A 19664-nucleotide genomic window follows, 5' to 3' on the forward strand; every position below is an offset into this window, starting at 1 on the left:
CCAACATTAGCAACAAATGAGGTAAAGAGTTGTTTTCCTTGTCAAATTCAACACGGATAACTTTAGAACTGTGTGTTGTTTTTTTCTTCCTCTGTACTTCTAGTTTATTCATCTTTTCAGCCTTTTGTGTACACACTGTGCTGTACATCTTTGTGCCTCATTTCTTTATTCTTTGCCCCTCCTCTCTCTGTTTTGTTCTGATGCCGATGCGCTGTAAAAATGGCTGTGGTTGTTGCCATAACTCAGCCCTCTCCTCTCCCTCTCCCTCCATCCATCTCTGCCGCACAGATCATCTCCAGAAGAAAAGCACTGTGTCTGCCTCATAATATGCTTCATGAGGTGTGTAATTCACTGTGCTCCGGAGGGGAGCCATTTGTCTCGGGGGTTAACTAAGTGACACAACAGCACTTCCTTATGCCTGTTACCACCGTGGGACATGTTGAACTAATCTAGGCAGGTAGAGGAATGGAGGACCTTGCATTTCTGCAATTAAGCGTTGAGATTTGTTCAGGAAATCGATCCTAATGAAGTCAGAGGCGAGCTCAAGTGAAATGTAAATATTTGTAAGCAAATATAATGTTACAACGGAAGACAAGTGTGTGACAAATAGGCGAGCAAACTTTAAGTGAAGTCAGGCGCTCTCAGAGTTTTGTGTATTTTCTTTTCCTCCCCTTGTGTTTCACTTCTCGTATTCTCTCTCTGTTCTGAAACTCTCTTTCGCTCTTTCCGCTATGCATCACTGACACTTCAACCGAGAGCCTGACTGGCTTGTTTTCGTGGTGACCTGTCTCCCCGCCTGCAGTATATGTTTAAGCGTGGAAGCACACATACACACACTAATTTAGGGAGATTTATGAGGGGGGCCTTGCACCAGGAGCCATGCAGGCTGACCCCAGGGGTGTAGGGGGGCACTGGGTGGAGGAGGGGCCCTGCCTCCAAAGAGGGGGGACATTAATAATCCAGAACCAGGTCTGTCTCTGGGCCTGGCCCTGGGCCTTGACACCAGGCTGTAACAGGCTGCGGTGTCCCAGTTTACTGGGAGAGAAACATCCAGTTCTTACTAACATCAGATAGCAAATGCTGAATAAAAAAGACAAAACATAAAAGAAAATATGCAGAACACACAGAAACACGCAGATAGAGAGAGTGAGACCAACACACACTCTAACACACACTTCGCTCCATTCCTTTGGAGTGCTACTCCTCAAAGTAGCAGCGAGCACCTCTATATTGCCCTCATGTCTATCTTAAGTGTCATGATTTATTCAAATAGAACATCTCACTGCGCTGAAAAATTCATCTCCGGCTCGCTCTGTGCGTCGTCCCATCCTCCTCCCCGTCTGTATCTGCTCATGTCATGTCAGCTGAATTTGCCCCGTTGTTAAATATTTCTTAGAACAAATGGACCCTGGAGGAGGGAGACGGTGGGTCCGGGAGGATCCGCGCTGCGCCTACGCCGCTGAGGGAGAGGCCCCACTTGGGAGAGATCGCTCCTCGCTTCCCCCGGAGCCGGAGCTCCAATCCCAGCTTGGGGACAGAAGTCCCAGAGACACTTAACCAATTGTGTTTCATCCATTTCATCCGAAAAGGATCATTCAAAATTCAACTGAGAGAAATCGTGCAGGGAGCATTGACAGACAGCCAAAAGAGATCTCTGCTGCTCGCTTGTGGGAGAAAGGAGTGAACTGGGTTCAACAACTTGTAGCCTGATAACATCGCTACCTGTGGCCTGGCTTTTACACCACAGCACCGGGGGGGGGGGGGGGATAAATGCAACCAAATAAACATCTCTGCATGCGTGTGTGTGTATGTGTGCGTATCAAAGCCATGATGAATAAGAGGTTGTCTGGGTGATGGACAAGCTTGGCAGGCGGTGCTGATTGAAACACTTCCTCTGTCGGGGCCTGGCCCATTAATCTGATGGAGACAGAGACAAAGAGGGAGAGGGAGGGAGAGAAAGGCTCCAGGCCCCCAGACCACGAGAGTAATGAAGGGTCCTGGTCCCTCTCACCTTAGCGCTGTCCTGCCATGCTGGGAAATGCTGCTACCCTGTCCAGCCCAAGCCCTGCCCTCGTGGGACTGACCAGTGAATAATGGCCCTGTCATCAGCCTGGGTAGACGGCGGCGCACAGCCGAAGGGTGTGTGTGACCGCGCGCGTGCTTGTGTGTGTGCGTGTGTGTGTGTGTGAGACCGTGTGCCTTTGCCCGCCTGCGTGCCTCCCCGCGCAGTCATTTACCCTAACTGCTCTCCTCTCTGCCTTAGTTGAAGACTGATATTCACATTGAATAGTGTTGATTTAAGCACATGTTAAACTTAATGCATAATGCATCGACTATATATAGCTTGATAAAGAGCATTGTGTCAACCCGGGACCAGCCCCATACATTGTGGGGATGAATGTGCCGCTTGCAAAAGTTCTTTCTTTTTGTTCCATTTAAGCACCGTATTAAATCATAACTATGACTGTGCACAGGCTCAAGGTTATGTTTCTAAATGCAGCAGGATCAGAAATCAGAAACGTAATTAGTGTGCCGTGTTTGTTCTCGGGTGAAAAGTTGTTCCTTCCAATGGGTCTTGAGGGAGCAACATGGAAGCAGAGAGTGGGAGAGAAATGTGAGGACAGAGAGAGAGTGTGTGTGTGTGTGTGAGACGGAGGGAGACTGATACTGAACAGAGACGTGTGGCTTGGCTGGTGTGTGTGAGCGTGTGTGTGTGTGCGTGCGGACATGTGCACATGTGTGCGTTTTGGCCTTGCATCCCTCGGTGTTTATCAAACATATTACAGCTCCTTCTAGATTCCTCACCTGCAAACCCCCAGCCTGCTGCATATGGCCCACCAATCACAAAATAAGGAATCATGCATACATTAGCATAGCTAATGACCTACCCTCTCCATTTAATATGCAAATTTCCTGAAACATTACTGAATGCCGTCTGTTCTAAATGAATAAATTTGAATCGCAATTAGAATAATCCTTTATAATTAATGAAAACTGTCAATTTTGGTTCATAAGTAATTTGATTAAAGTGGTGATGGGACACTTATGAAGTTCATCGGGCTGTGAGGGGTGTGAACACACGCTCGCACGCATGCATGCAAACACACACACACACACACATGCGCTGCATGACAACCAACAGCAGGTCCAGGGCTGCATTATTGATGAAGATGATTAATAAACTTATGAAAGTGGTTGTCACACATGCCAGACCTTCTTCTTTTATTTTCCGCCCAACACAACTTCTTTCCACTCCTTTACCGCCGTGGAGAAACAACAGATCAATCACGGCTTTCTGCCACCTGACAGAGAGGGAAAAGTGAGGGAGTGATTGAAAAGGTTTCCCGGCCTCTTGGTGCTGTGTCAGTGGCCTGTCTGTCCGACGGGAGACACTGATGGACTGTCGAGGCGGAGGGAGCCCCAAACACACACATGCCAAGTCATTACAGGGGGTTGAAACGTCTCCCTGTTGTTTCTCACAGGGGGGGACGAGCGGTGCAGCTGTTTTAGCCGGGTTTTTATCAGTCTATAATAACACGGTATGACAAGCATATTGAAGAAGAGCACGGCCAGTTTGTACCTGTTCATCAACATTCCCTTCTTAGCCATTATCTCTCTCATGCTGTGCTATAGCTGCCACTGAGGCGCATAATGGTGTCACTTAAATTAGGGTCACTCAACTGTGGGAAATTGTTGCAACGTGCACCGCGCGTGCATCTCTCCCCCCCCCCCCCCCCCCCTCCCCTCGTACGGTATGTATATGAACGCGAGTACGCTGGTGTTTGCGCGTCGACTCCAACGCGAGAGAGTGTGTGTGCGCGAGAGTGTGTTTGCATGGCTTCAACCCAATAATAATGGTCCAGATAGTGTAGAGCCTCGCAGACTAATTAGCCATATCACTGAGAAAATAGCAGCCTGCTAATTAATGGGTATTATGGCATTTCAGAAGTCACTGCTCTAATTGGGAGGGAACTGAGCCTCGCATTTCCATACTGCGGTAATACCGGCTTTATCCGCCTGTCTATCTTTCTGTCTGTCTGTCTGACTACTTGGCATACTTGCTTTTAAACACAATCCTCCAAATGCACGCGGGGAAAATAATTATCCTGCACATGCTCACGTTTTCAAACAGTCACACAGCAATGCACAGGATGTATACATACACACACTGCCAAGTGTGTCCACATAAAGAGAAACGCTTTAACCACAAGGGGAAAAGAATCCCTGCACAAAACATTTTTGTAACCTCTGACCCATTATCTATATATATATATATATATACTCTGATTAAATGTCTTTATATTGCTTTTAGAGAAAAAAAAACACCTCATGCGAGTGAATTGGTGAGTAATATAATCTATCTGAATAATTCCCTTCATCATTTTGTATGTGTCTCCGAAAACAGCTCTCTCTGATACACATGCATACATGCATATCCCCTATAGGTTCCTCTTAACCCTATCAGACGGTGGGACAATCAAAATAGATTTGCATTCAAATGCCACATGCTCGGTATCAAATATCAAATCAAGCCCGAGTCACTGAGACGGACAGACCTCCTCCCTGCTTCCTCCACCTCCTCCCTTATCCTCTCAGGGTCCCAGGGACTCCCATTCTCCCCCGGACGAGCTCTATCGAGGAGTGACAGGCTGTGGCCAGGGTGTGATTGACAGCCTGTTGATGCTTCTCTTTTCCACCACACACACACACACACACAATCCTCTTCTTCTAAACACACACACACACTCCCCATACGCCTCCACCACCTCCCCGTGCTCGTGCACTGGCCTGGGTGTCTGTGATAGCCCCTGGGCTGTGCCCCGCAGGCTGCACAGCACTATACATACAAATCACAGTGTGTCAGCCTTGTGAATAGGCCCATTTTGACTTTGTCCTTGTAAAGTCAGGCCCCCCCTTGGAGCGGGCTGGATCTGTATCCTGCCTCTTTTTTTTTTACTTTCCCTCTCACTCTTATATGCACACAGAGGCAGATGAATGATGAAACCGACACAAAGGGACACGTAGTGGGAGCGTGCACACATATACACACACACACACATGCACAGAAACACACAAGGAAAAATGGCAGATTTAAATACGGTGCTAATGGGCAGCACCTCGCAGCAGCAGGGTATAAATACATCAACAACAACACACACAGACGGTCCATACACACCATAACGGCCAAGACCCGGGGCCTAATATCACACACTCAGCTAGTACACCTGGATAATGTTAAGAGGGCAGTTATAGTCAATTACATTCCCATATAACGCATAAACCTCCACCCCGCCTGTGCCGGGAGAGTAATTGAAAACAGGCGCAGAAAGCACTGGGGTCCAGACAAAAAGTCAACTTCCCACCCCTGACTTTCCCATTCACTACATTAGCTGTCTTCCCATTCCATATTCTGGAGTCCTGGGGGCAAATGTAAGGGGGAGGGAGGGGTGAGTTGCCATTTGGATATAAGGCAGCGAAAGAGCAGTAGGATATGGAGTCATATGAGGTACTGGAGAGGAAGACAAAAGCAGCGGGAATGGAGAGACGGAGAAGGCTTTGTCTCCCAGGTGAGGAGCAGTTAGGGTCGGGGTGAGAGGGTGGCGGACTGGTGGTGTTCCATGCGGGTGGGGTGGGGGAGTCGAGGGGGACAGCGGTTGTAAGTAGGAGTTTGAGACTGACAGGTGACATTACCCTGCGTCATGGCTGGAGGGACAGAGGGACAGAGGGCGCGATGGTTATCCAAGCAGAGAAATGTCACCGTCCAGACACCGCTGTGACACACACACACACACACACACACACAAACAAGAGCTGCACAGACACACAAGCACACAAAGATCCAGGACAAAGGAGTCTGGAGTCTTTGAGAGCGAAAAAGGCTGGCTACAGTGGGCACAGATGAAGAGATTACATCCTCTCCATTTGAAAAAAAGGAGATGGTGAGAATAAAGAGACAAAGCAGAAGAAAAAGGCTAAGAGTCACTGCTGTACTATTACGAGTCAACAACCTTGCATTTATTCATATCGACTGCTTTCTAAACATCTGCTTCCCCCCTTTCGCAAAGTCCGTTCTTCCCTCACATTTGTCCCTCACCAATGTGCTGTCTGCCGTTTTCATTAAAGCCTAACCTAATTTTGGCAAAGCTTATAAAATGTCCATATTGCTGCTCATTCGACCCCATTGATTTAGTGTTTGGTTAAATATTCACGACTGTGGATGCAATTAACATGCTGTTAATGAATAATTGATCGCATCTTAAGCGGCCATAAAACTCATGCATATTAATTATTGAAACAGGAAATATGAAGAAAAAAAACAACCTTCCTTGTTTTGCCACAATCAACCTTCTTTCATTTTGTTTCTTTAGTCAGGCAGGCATGTTGAGAGTATTCAAGGGGGAAAAGTGTATCTCATGAATGTGTGTGTGTGTGTGTGTATATGTGTGTGTACGGGAAGCAGAAAGGACGCAGAAAGTGCTGTGAACACTATGCAAATGCCTCCCATAAACACTGCTTTAACAGCTCTTATATGCATTTAAGCTGCCTTTGAGTACAGCCATTCAGCATCGTGCATGCATCTCTACAGTGTGTGTGCGGCTCGGTGTGATGTGGAGTACAGTGCAGGCTGAGCGCTGCGCCGACAGCCTCGGTGTGACAGAGGTAGTAGAAGCCCGTTTTGAGAGGCAAGTGTTTACCAGGAGCGAACACAACAAAAAACAAATCACGCGAACATGGAGGGGGGCTTGTCAGTGCGAAGCTAGAGATCAGTCAGCCAACAATGAGCTTTCCCCTCGCACGGTGTCTCTACTAGTGTGTGGTTATAGGTTGATGTCACCCTCGGCACCTCCCCGGGCCCCGGTGAGCGTAGAACAATGGTGTAGACAGGGAGGTGGGGCGGGGGGGGCCGGGAGGCAGCTTACATGTGCCTAACATTAGTGCTGCGATGCACCTGTGGTCAGGTGAATATTCGACTCCCTTTCCCCGTGTGTATGCATGAGAGCAAAACTGTGTGTATGTGCATGGTTTGGAGGGGGGGGGGGGGGGTTGAATTCATTATCCATACATCCTGCACTCCTAACCCACTCTAAAACGTCTTGACATGAAAAATACATCCCAGAAGCAGCCACACACTCCAGGAAAACACCAATTTACATCGTCGCTTGTTATTTATTTAGCACAGAAAAGCTCTCAGAGGTGTGTGTGTGTGTGTGTGTGTGTGTTACCCCCCTCTACCTCCCTCTCCGGCACCTAACTAACTACTCGGCGATGTTGGTGCCTCGGAGCTAAAAGTGACAAGCCGTCAATTGTGTTCCAATATTAACCCCCTCTCCATGTCTGCGTGCCTGTCTTCTTCTCTGTGATGTTGGCTTGATCAAAGAAGCAGAACTTTGGCAAAAAATAACCGGGGAGAGCGTGATGGAGGACACCATGCTGCTTACAGACTGATGAACGACGGCCAGTCTCCCAGCAAAACACTGTCCCCTATTTTTCTCGTCTTTGTCTCTCCTTCTCAGTCTCTCTCATTATCTCCTTCGTTCTCTCTCTCTCTCTCCCTCTCTCCCTCTCTCTCTCTCTCTCTCTCTCTCTCTCTCTCTCTCAGAGAGGCAGCATGAGGCGTTGGCAGAGCATGATTCAGTATCTTCTACATACAGCCAGGCGGTAAGTAGTAGTTCATTGAGTGTACGGTATACAATTCTATGGAGAGGGAGAGGCTATAAGCTCAAGCTTTTTATATGGAGAGGAAGACGGCCCTTGCCAACATTTCTTCCCCTCTATTTTGTTCCTATTATTCAGAAGAGAGATGGCGAGAGGGCTAGATGAAACAGAGACGACGAGCACCAGAGTGACAGAATATGACACAAAGATGCCCCGTGTCTGTGTTTCATCTTATCTTCGCAGGTTCACCTAGCGGTGAGATTCCTCAAACGCATCTACAGTCATTGGCAAGGGGGGGGGGGGGGATAGTAAGCACACACAGAAAGAGAGAAAGAGATAGGAGGCCTCTCTGTGGCTAATTTTCTGGGTGTGGGAAAGCAGAGCACCTAACACAGGTTGGCCTGGTTTCAGTAATGAGTTTGATTCTTCTCTCTGCCTCTTCAGTCTCACTGGGGACCAAGACTGCATAATAACATCCTCCACACACACACACACACACACACACACGCGCACACAGACACACGCACAAACAGGTCTATGGGGAGCTAATTATTCTCACCTGTGTTAATTATTGCTGTAAGCCAATCAGCGGACTCTGTGCTAATTAGGCAGTGTTAGGTCTGATTAGTGTTTTGCAGCAGGCCCACTCAAACTGTTATCTACCATACTAGTCCCCTCAGGCGAGAGAGGAGAACAGGTGGAGGCTTGCCCTGTGCGTGTGTGTGTGCGTGTGCGTGTGAGTGTGTGTGTGTGTGTTTTAGTGTGTGTGCGCTCATCTTTAATAATAAATAACTGAGGGACAAGCTTAAATTCACAATAAAACAAAGTCTGATCAGCTTCTGTTCGAATCAAACTTCTAATAAACAAAACAATGCATGCCATCAATTCAACTAGTCTCTGCCCTCTGAGTTAATTGGCCCTGGTTTGGGGTCATTTCTTTTATCTGGACAAATAGCCCCTGTGCCCTTTTAGTTAATGAGGGCTGATCCAGGATCAGGTTTGTCACTAATGGCTCTTTTTTGCCAGGATAACCCCTTGGATTGATCCACACATCACACATGCAACCCCCCATCCTGACCCAGGAGAGTGATCTCCTGCGCACGTGTGTGTGTGTGTGCTTGTGTGTGTGGTTTTGGGCAGAGAAGCCGAGATGCTCAAAAACACACGGAGAAGAAGGGAGTGGTAAAAAGGTGTAAATGGAGGGGGTCTGGAGATGTCCTCCCAGCTGAGAGGAATGAAAGGAGAAAGGCAGAAAAGGGGAGCAAGGATGAGAGGAGGAGAGGAGGAGGAGGAGGAGGAGGAGGAAGGGGGAGAGAGAGGGAGAAGGAGGCTGGAGGAAACCTTCCTCTTATGACACGATTGATTTTCTTTCAGAGGCTTGAGCCTGTCACTACTGAACACTTGGTCCCCCACTCCTCCAAACACACACACACACACACACACACACACACACACACACACGCACACACAAACACTCAATCACACACATGCACAAACTCCGTGCCCTGACCTCCACGTGTGCCTGCTGGTCCATACTGGGTCTAATGACACCAGGGCCTCCCACAGATCAATACTAAACTGTCACTCAGCTGGCAAGCACACACACACACACACACACACACTCACACGCACACGCACACACACACACACACACGCACACACATACACACACAAAAGCAGTCGGACCGATGCAGACACACACGCACACACATGCGAGGTAGGGTATGCGTTTGCACATTTGTGTATGCTGGAAGCAATGTTTTCTACAACCTCAGCAGATGCCCTCCTCCTCCCCTCCACCCACTACCCCCTTACACACACACACACACACACACACACACACACACACACTGGACCAAAGCCACATTCTCTCTCCTCAGCCGTTTTCTCACCCTCCTGCTCCCTCACAGTAAGAGTCTGGGTCCTGATGTAATATTGATGAGTGAGGATGGAGGCCCTATAAAAAGTGATAGGTCCTTGTGATTGTAAATTATAGATTGACATCGATTTTACCACATAGCACGCATACAAATGTGTGCGCGCACACACACACACACACACACACACACACACACAGACACACACACACACATGCGTATCAAAATAGACACAACTGCTAGTTTTGTTTTCCCCCTCCTCTTGACTAACTTATTCCACGTCATTCATCGCCATCTCTTCCTGTTTCTTTTCTTCTTTCCATTGCCCCTCCCTCCCCCCTTCACTCTCTCCTCCTCCTCAACAATCTCAAGCACCCATCCCGCCTCTCTCCATACACATCTCAAGTGCCACTTAGAGAACCAGACTGGGGCTTGAGCCAAACTCTGCTCTCAGTGGTTCTGTGTTTGTGTGACTTTTGGTGTCTTTTTGGAGTCAAGATCGCAGAATATAAAGAAAAAAAACAAAAAAAACTCACAGATCATTTTCCTTCAATTCTGGACAAGCCCACATGATTTATGTCCAACCGTAAATCTGTTGACTGAGAAAAGCTCTGGCTAAAAACATTTGTTTGTCTCTGTGAAATCACTAATTATAGCCTGGCACAACACAGGGCAGATGCAGGCTAATTCACCATTAGGCCGTTTGGTGTTTATTAAACTTTTATAATGTGATCACTCTGATAACGGCACAATTGTTTCCCTGGGCGTGTGTGATTATACTGTTGTACCCCTCTGTCCCCTCTTAATGGCTCCCGCCGAGTGTATGTGTGTGTGTCCGTACATGTGTGTATGTGTGTGTGTGTGTGTGTCTTGGAGCTTGCGGAGTAGTGTTTTCCATTTCTCATTAGAGTGGCACAGACTCCTGCTGCAGGGTCAATGGAGGGGGAGAGGGTGTGTGGATATATGTGTGTGTGTGTGTGTGTGTGTGTGTGTGTGTGTGTGTGTGTGTGTATCTGTTTGAAGGGGAGTGGGGTGGTAATGAGCACAGGAACATAATACTACGGCGTCCATTAATGCTCTGAGGCAGTGACATTAGGCATACTTAACTAATAGAGCCAGTCTCTGCAATTACCCACTGTTATCTCTGCAGCTTTAGAGGGGAACCGGCTTTAATAAATGTTTGTAGTGATGTGATAAATGCCAGGTTTGCTCATTTGTAATCTACACTGCGGGACAAGGGGAAGCGGGTGGATCTAATTGTTTTACTCCTGATTCGAGAATGTGGCTGAGTTCAGAGAGGGAAAAAAAACGTCTTTCCTTTTCGGATACATTTCCCTCCAGGTATCTCTCTCTCTCTCTCTCTCTCTCTCTCTCTCTCTCTCTCTCTCTCTCTCTCCCTCCCACTCTGTTGCCTGTCTATCTCTCTGCGTCTCTCACGGCTCTCAGTGGGGTACTGTTCCGACTGTCCTCCTGTCAAGCAGAGGAAAGCAGTCCATACCCGACGTCTCTGCCTCCTCTTTTTTTTCCTCCCCTCACATCTCCCTTTCATCCCGGCCACATCAGAGGCGCGGCCGTGATTGTGTGTGTAAACATCTTGTCATGCTAACACGGGCGTCATGACAGAAGAGAGACGCGCTTCATTAACGGCACGCTTGTAAGTTTGTCTTTGTGTTTGAACGTGCCTTGTGTGGGCTACATGTCGGTCCAGCATAGTGCGCTTCGTGAATCTCCTGGGGTCAGTGGCAGAAACGTTGGGAGGAGCTGCATTAACTGGGTTCTTCTATTGTGCAAATGTGACACAATTTAAGCAGTACCATCAGCTACAATACCGCAAAAGCGTAGCTAATACCTCCGCCACGCCAGCTTTACTCTATATCTAGCACAAAGAATGACTGTCAATTAACAAGAAAGTAATCTCTTGCTTCGGAAAAAATACACCAACAGTTTCAACTTCTCGCATGCCCCTCACTCTTTTGGCAGTAAATCTTCTTATGTGAAGACAATAGCCAGAGGAAGAGAGGGAGAGAGGGAGTGGTGGAGTGAGAGAAAAAGAGGGTAAGGGAGGGAGGGGAGGGGAGGCAGACAAGAAAGTGGCGCTGTTAATTGTTTTCCAGAAAAAGGTTGCGGAGGTCTGCACGTTTGAACTGAATGTCACCTCATGTAAATCACAGCCTCTGTGTTGGAGAAGCCAATAACCGGGATAATTAGCGTGACTGTCTGCCGCGCCGCACGCAGAGATCGAGGAAGCACACGCTGCTGGGGAAGAGCGTTCAAACGCAGGGGGGGGAAGATTCCAAGTGTGATTAACTTAAAAAAAAAGAGAACCGTCAGAGTTAAATCTGGAGTTTTGAGTGGAAGGACCAAAGAAGAAGACACATAGACTGAAGGGGCAGGTAGAGAGGGAAGGAGACATGAAGAGAAGAGGCACGTGGATGTAGAAAATCACAGAGACAAACACATTAGGAGACGCTGAAGAAAAGGAAACGAGTGAACATTCCTCCCGGCGAGGTCAAGCCACTCGGTAAACAAGCAAACAACGCTAGCTGCACACACACAAAGGGGGTGAGGCGGTGTAAAACAACAAAGTGTCTCAGTCGCTTGCCTACGCCTTACTTTGTCTCCCCTCATCAGTTACATAAACACAAACAAAGGCCTTTAAATTCAGCTCGGCTTTTTGAAGTGGAACAGTGACATGTGCTTGGGTCTCATTTGCTGATGATTAATGCAAAGTAAAAAAGAATATATTAGGAATGTAAGAATATATCGTCCCTTTGATCGAACCATGCTGTTGACCATAATTGTCTGCATGTTGACGTCGCTGCTTTACGTTTAATTACGGCAGAGATACTCCCTTGAAGAATTCCTTTTGTCTCTTAACATTACAGCTCAAATTAGTCGAGCTCAATGTCACAAAACTCATATATAAGCAGATGTGAAATGGTTGAACTTGGAAATAATGATATGGGAACTAAAAATCCTATACAGGTGCCAGAGTATGAGTGTTAAAAAAAAGAGAGAAGAAAATTCAAAACAATCCAGCAGGAAAACAGCAAAATCTCAGATCAAATAATTCAGAATATATGAAAAGGATCATTCCAGTGTTGCAGAGTCCCACCACCAGTATCACACTCCATATCTCTCCCTCCCTGTCTCCCCCATCTCCCCCACCACGCCGTGCATGGGTTTTCCTTCCATTGTGGCGTGTGAAACTGAGAGCGCCGCTCACAGCGCCTGGCCAGCGATCCATTCTTCCTGGACAGATTGATGGAAAACAATCAACAGACTATACATCTTGCTCGGGCGCAGCGGGTCACCAGCACTCATCCTGGACAGCTGGACTTACATCCTGAGCCGCAGCGCTGAGGTAAAGCACCAAAAGAGGGCCTGGGAGGGAAACTGACTTGTAGGAGGTGAGACGCTATAGGTTGGATGGGGGGGGGGGGGTTATGGAGCTGGTATAAGGCGTGCAGTCTGCGTTCTCACTTAGCAGGAATAATCAGTAAACAATGAATCATCAGCGAGGGCCGGGATCAGGGCGGCTGGGAGCTACACTGTGTCAGCCTGCTGGGAGAGGCCCGAGTATCCTTCACTGAGAGGAGCTGCTGTGTCTATTCAATTACGAGCAGCAACACAGGCGGCCATGTAACACATTGGCTGTGAGAGAGCACTTAGTGGGCCGTGCGCTCGACTGTCCACACACATCAGAGCATTGAGAAAACAAAGCGTCCCCCCCCCACACACACACACACACACACACATAACCATGCACGTCTGAATGTATAGCATCACACACCGAGAGGCACACGCTCACGCTCTTCACGCCTCATTTGAAAAGCAAATTGAGCGCATCTTCTAGGGCGAGTCACGGGCTAAATCCTGGAAAACGTTACCCTTTTTTCACTCGCAGCACCGCTCGCTCTCACACGTCACACATGAGACCTTTCATATGGTAAATATATCTTCATTCTATTTCTCCTCTTCTATCTCTACCTCCTGCAATTTCCAACACCCAAAATGTCATAAAAATAGCTCTTCGAAGTAGGACGCTACTCATTTGGGTCAGCTGTGGCCGGCCAAACCCCTTCATTCTGGGACAGAACAAACACTGACACAAAAGGCAGTGGGAACGGCCAAGGAGAGCGGCCAGGTCAAGCAGGGAATGTCAAGCAGTAATGACAAAGCACTTTGCCGAAAAGAAATAGAGCTACAACAGCGCTATTTACAGTAGCTCCCGCCAAACTCCTCATGTCATGAAACCCAGAACTTTTCACTGATTTGGCATTGGTAAATTACATGTTTTATGCCCTAATAAACTGTTTGTTACCTGCATTCAGCTGGGGAGCATTAGCTTAACTACCTATAAAGTGTGATAGCAGCTATGTTTGGTTTATTGGGGAAAGGATTAAAAACAGAAACACACACACACACAAACAAACTTAGGTACATAAGATACTTATTTTCAGTGTGTTCCCTCCTAGTTTCCTCACCACAAAACAAAAACAGCTTGTGTTAATTTGACATTTCATATCATGGAAACAAACCCATGTTTACTCTAAGAATGACGTGTTCATTTTTTTTGTGGTTTGTTTGCAACTGAGAGCGAGCCAGTTGTTGGTGTTGAGAGTGCTGAAGGTCTGGATGAGACAGAAAGAGGCAGCGCAGTTTTAGAGGCTCCTCGACCTCCAAACTCGCTGCTGTCAATCAACGCAGCCGTCTTTCCCTTGGGGCAGCGCTTTCCTCCAACCCTGGGGGGGTGGTGGTGGTGGTGGTGGGGGGAACCACCGCAGGGAAGAAAGAACACAACCAAACAGATGCAGAGAGCTGCAGGTCAATGTGTGTGTATGTATGTGTGTGTCAGTTATGTTATATTGCCCGCCTGTGGATTCTTGAAAGTGCGCATGCGTGTGTCTGCATATGCATTTGTGTACTGTGTATGATTATATCTGAGGGAGGGAGCTGCATCTATGTCTATGTGTGTGTGTGTGTGTGTGTGTGTGTGCGTGCGTGCGTGCGTGCGTGTGTGTGTGAGGCAGATTTGTGAGGCGGCCAACACCTGAGGGAGGGGAGTTCTGCCTGCATATCGATGAGCCAGCAATTCTGCCTCTTTGCCCCTCAGCCCTGCACAAACACCACAACCAGCTCAGGGCCAGTCCTCCCACAACATCTATTGCAGCTGCCGCTGCCCCCCCCCCCCCCCCCCCCCCCATCCCACACCAAGACTGCACAAAAGAAACATCAACGAGAAAGAACTAAAAATGTCAAAAAAGAAAAGGGCCGTGCCGAAATGATCCCTCCTCCCACAAAGAGAAACAGCAAAAGAGAGATACTGTCAGGGTCTCATGACTCATGTTTCCAGCTTCTCTTTGTCTTGGAGGGAAATGTAAAGCTAGTGATAGGTAGACGAAGACACAATAGAAAAACCAACTGAGAGAAACAAGCAGAATAGAGAACTATGCTTCACAAAATAAAAAAAGACCCAGGACGTGGGAAAGAAGGAGGAATTAATGAAGACCTCAAACTTCAGACGTCAGACACATCAGCAGATAGAGTCAGAAGAATGTAGGATAGCTGCACTGTAAGTGTGTTTTCACCTTCTCACTAACACAGTCATGGATATGAAAGTGAAACTAAGCTGAGGGGACGGAAGGCACTGCCAGTAAACCACATTAGCATCAAATGCAAATGAGAAGGGGGCTAATGGCTGGACAGGTGCAGACTGGGCCTCTAAATGACACACGCACACACACACACACACACACACACACACACACACACACACACACAAATGAGAAGGATGAATTAAACATGGGTGGGCTCGGCTTGGGGGGCTGGCAGGGCTGACATAAAGTCAATGACATACATTATTCACTAGCGCACGTTAGCCCAGCCAAGGCAACACATGACCTCTCACCCCAGGAAGTGCATCCAAACATAACAACCAAAACAATGAGGGGGTTCCCCACTACAGAGGTAGGCAAAGAGGGGGAGAGAGAGAGAGACAAACAAGCTATGCAGCAAAATGCATCAGCTTGGAAAATGCAATCCTCACGACGTTGCAAAGTTTCCTTGTTCCTTCCAGATGTGTCGGGTGATCTAGTGTAAAACCGAAGCAGGTGTAGGCCCATGGCGGGCTGGAGAAACAACAAAAACAGGTCCAGAAGGGCTAACTAACTACCCACCGTGAAGCTGAGAGTCAGTCCGTTCCACTGGCTCACAGAACAGGAAATTGTCGGCCATGACATCATCCTCCCCGGGAGGAGCACTTCCTGCCTGACATTCTTCACTCAAGACACACACACACACACACTAGCCAGGAAATGGCCTCTATCAACACACACACACACTCTCCCGGGGAAATAGCCAACATCGATGCGGATACACAAGCAAAGACACGCATGCAAGGAAATGGGCCACATCAACGGCGGGCTGCAGGAGTGTGTGCAAACGCAAACACACACTCAGAAGCAGCTATAAACCTGAAATAACATCGGCTGTGCATGTAAACTACCCCCCCAACACACACACACACAAACACACACTCCCTTCCTTCAATGGAAAGGGGGACCATGGGAAATTCTGGGCTATCCAGTGGATCCTTATCTGTGGTCACAGAGAGTTTCTCTCCCCCCCTCCAGAGAGGCTCTCCCTGCCTGGGGGACACCCTGCGGCAAGCCTGGGGGAGCTGGCCGGGCAGGAAAGGGCCACGGGACACAGGTGGTAGAAGGCAGGAGAGGACACATGGGGCCGGAGGGACAGTCATACCCCCAAAGCGAGTAGGGCCGAGATACTAGTCCACAATTAGATGGCTGCAGCAAATGAATGAACAAAAACAGTTCTGTGGGGAGAAAAGCTATGCAGAGAGATGGCAAAGGTGTACACGGGTGAGAGGCAAATGTGCTTGTGATTTGAGGCCCATCCAGGCACATGATAGACTGACTAGCAGTAGCTGCATGTGATTAACCCCACACTAACCGGGAGTGATGGAAGTGGAGTTGCTGGAGAGGGTTAAGGGCTCCCCTCATTTTATCCTGCCTCTGTAAGAGGCTAAAGTGGACCACACATGTTTCCCCGGGGAAGATATAGAGAGGCGCACAGTGCGCCTCTCACCTTTCAGCTGCTTCCCCTGCCCAGTGTCAAGCACAGACACAACATGTCCTGCCAAGGTCTTACTGAATTTCTTAGAATTCACCACCTAAGAGGTTAAATGCATGAAATATGGCATATGTTGTCTTCATCTTCAGGAGTGACTGATTCAGATCAGATGGACTGTGAAAATCTGAGACAGTCAGCGATGACAACGCTACATATAAAACTGAATACCTCTGCTTCAGTCCCAAACCAAAGCAGCATGAAAACAGGACAGATTGTGGGGGATGTTTCTTTCAGCTCCAGTAAAAATCTAAGAAATGTTAAAGTGCTTTCTGCTATCGTAGCCTAAACAAATATCCTTCATAATTAAAATCTGCCTCGTATTGCTCCTTGCAGACGCTTTAAAGCCCAAACAAATTCGCTTTTCGACAGGAGGGGAGATAAAGAGATGGGTGAGGGAGATTTTCCCGGTGAGCGAGTACAGTACCCAGAGCGCTGCCGATCCACACTGTACCAGATTTGTTCGCCTAACAATCAAATAAGTTTCTCATTAGCTGACTTTATTTTTCCTCATTCCTGCGGTTTTGCTGCAGTGGCCTGTTTCTCCCATCTTAACGAGAAAGAGCTAATTAGGCAATCAGACCCATTACTCTTCCAGAAGAGTTAGAGCTAGCCCAGCTAATTAGGGCTGTAAAATCTAATCATCTCTGCGAAACAGCAGAGGGCTAACGAGCCCTTATTTAACAAACTAAACAACTTCAAGGGTGGAGAGAGGCTGTTGATGGTATTTCTTTATGAATTTGAAGGAGGGGAACTCGTGGTAATTGAGTCAGTTTCACCCTCACAGTTGTTTGTTTATGAATCCCTGATTATTACAACTGCCAAGAATATATTGGTACTAAATGAGCAAACGTATAAACCCTCCTCTTGTTATTCCCCTTCAGTCCCCCCTTTAAAGCAAGCCGACCTCCCCATTCGCTCTCCTCTCACCTGACCTATTTTCCTGTCCAGAAAGAGTGCTCGCTGGAGAGGAAAACAGAGATATTGCTGTTGTTTTCCCTCCCCCTGTTCTAATTTGTTGTTCGTTAATGCTGCCCTCACACCTGAGCCACTGGGCGTCGGGGGAATACCGCCAGCGAGCGGCCACAACACATGCTCAGTGTGGGGAAAGCTGTTCACTGCCGAGATCAGCCTGTTTCGCCAAGGTGGTTCTGCTCAAACTGCGGCAAAACCCGAAGGGAAAGTTTAACCGCGGCGAGCCAGGACGGCACCCCCCCCCGTGCAGTAGAAGCGTTGAGTGTCGGAGCCCACTCATGAGAAATTCAACAAGTACGCGCACACGAAAAACAAAAATCAGAAATGTGGCACGGAGTGATGGGCAGGCGAGTTGTCTGAGGCCACGTGGTGGGGTGCAGCTGTCTCAGGGAGCGCTGAGGTGAGGCCTTCCGCTTCACTGGAGCGGAACGAGGGTGACGCACACACACAAACTCGCACACAACACGGACACACAACACACACACACACACACACACACACACACACACACACACACACAGGTAAAGAGTAGCTTTTGACTGCAGCAGCGAGCACAGGACAGCTGTGTTCATCGGGTAGCACAGGTCACTGCCTGATTAACACTCACACAAATACACTCGAACGTGACAAATTCAAATCCTACATAAAACCTAAATAACCTACGATGTGATAATGCAGTTGGTTGGAAAGGTTGAACACAGTCAGAAAAAGGCAATACTTTATGGAAAAATCACTTAAAGTTCAGCCTTAAATCTGAAGGCTCTAACAACTGCTCAAGTATAAACAATAATTTCCCTCACACTGTGTGTCCACGTGTGCTACATGGACGCACAGGCCGGGCCGTAAATCTATGGCTTTTATTTTTTTTCCCCCCGACTGACCGTAAATCATGCGAGCTGCTGCATCTGTCAGAGGAAGTTTATGACGGCAGGAGAAAGGTGTACACTCAAAGAAAAGTGTGTGTTTGCAGGAGTGTGTCCGTCTGTGTCAAAAGCGGCAGGCAAGCTTCGGTATACCACACCCGTGCCAGGGTGAGATTTATACCCTGAAGCACACACACTCACACACACACACACACACACGCCAGGCTGACACTGTAAACCTAACTGCTCATCAGCTAAATCGTCAGCCCAACCACACAAACACTGTTTGACCACACTTGAAGCAGAGCTCAACTGCTCTGTGATTGCTCCTCCACCTCACACACGTACCGCTGGAATATTATTTACTAGTGTTTCACACATTCTGCGCACAGATACGATTATAGTTGCTGAAACTTTAAACAAGCTGTGTCCTGCTTTATTATGCCTGCAGGTTATGTTTTCTCAGCCAAATAGCATGTGGGAAAGAGCTTTCATCAATTTACTTCACTGGAAATATATATGAAATTTCGTCGTGCTTTTTTTTTTTTTTTTACACCAGTAGTGTGTTTCTGCAATATCTGCTGCCTGTGTATTCTGCACACAGTTCCTGTTCACACCCATCGGCCGTCATACGTGCTGTGTTTGTGTTCGCGATGACAGCGCGGCATCACGCCGGCCGGGGTCAAAGGGCAAAGTTTGCTTACCTGTCGATGATGACAGGGTCTGATGGGGTCTCGTTCCTGTTGCCGCAACTCTTCTTATCACAGCATCGACTGCAGGGAAGCGAGAGAGGTTGGGGGGGGGGGGGCAGAGACAAAGGGGAGTTAGTCACAGAGATGTGAACAACAGAGAAATATAGATAAGGTACATCACAGACAAGGAGGAGGAAGTCAGATGAGCATACAGGAAAGAGAAAGAGGAGTAAAAGGGCGTGAGACTTTGGCAGAGTTTAAGAAGCAACGTGAATTGGATTTCTGCCGGGCTTCCCGAGGTAAGACCGGGGCTCTAGCGCTACAGTAGTTGAGATCAGCGGGGCGATTTTAGGAGAAGTTTGGAGGAGAAGAGCAAAAGCAGGGAGCTTGAATGGGGCTGGAAACAAACTTGAATTAGCCTCCAGGGCTCAGGTTAGCTCCATTTCTGTCAG

The 19664-nt window shown here is 48.0% G+C and overlaps 1 protein-coding gene across 4 annotated transcripts in view; it reads right to left on the minus strand.

Moving 5' to 3' along the window:
- LOC306702271 (transcription factor COE1-like) overlaps positions 1-19664 on the minus strand; it is a gene marked incomplete at its 5' end in the record, with an annotated part of 51544 nt that overhangs the window by 26457 nt on the left and 5423 nt on the right. For 3 of the 4 annotated variants that reach the window (XM_079167847.1, XM_079167845.1, XM_079167844.1), the window contains one exon: positions 19225-19293. The exons of the other annotated variant lie outside the window; for it this stretch is intronic. In XM_079167847.1, the coding sequence (XP_079023973.1) occupies positions 19225-19293 (69 nt within the window). The remainder of the gene's footprint in view (positions 1-19224; positions 19294-19664) is intronic. 4 annotated transcript variants of the gene reach the window in all.

The sequence above is a fragment of the Pholis gunnellus genome (genome assembly GCF_910591455.1).
Source record: "Pholis gunnellus genome assembly, chromosome: 10".
Classification (NCBI taxonomy): Eukaryota; Metazoa; Chordata; class Actinopteri; order Perciformes; family Pholidae; genus Pholis; species Pholis gunnellus.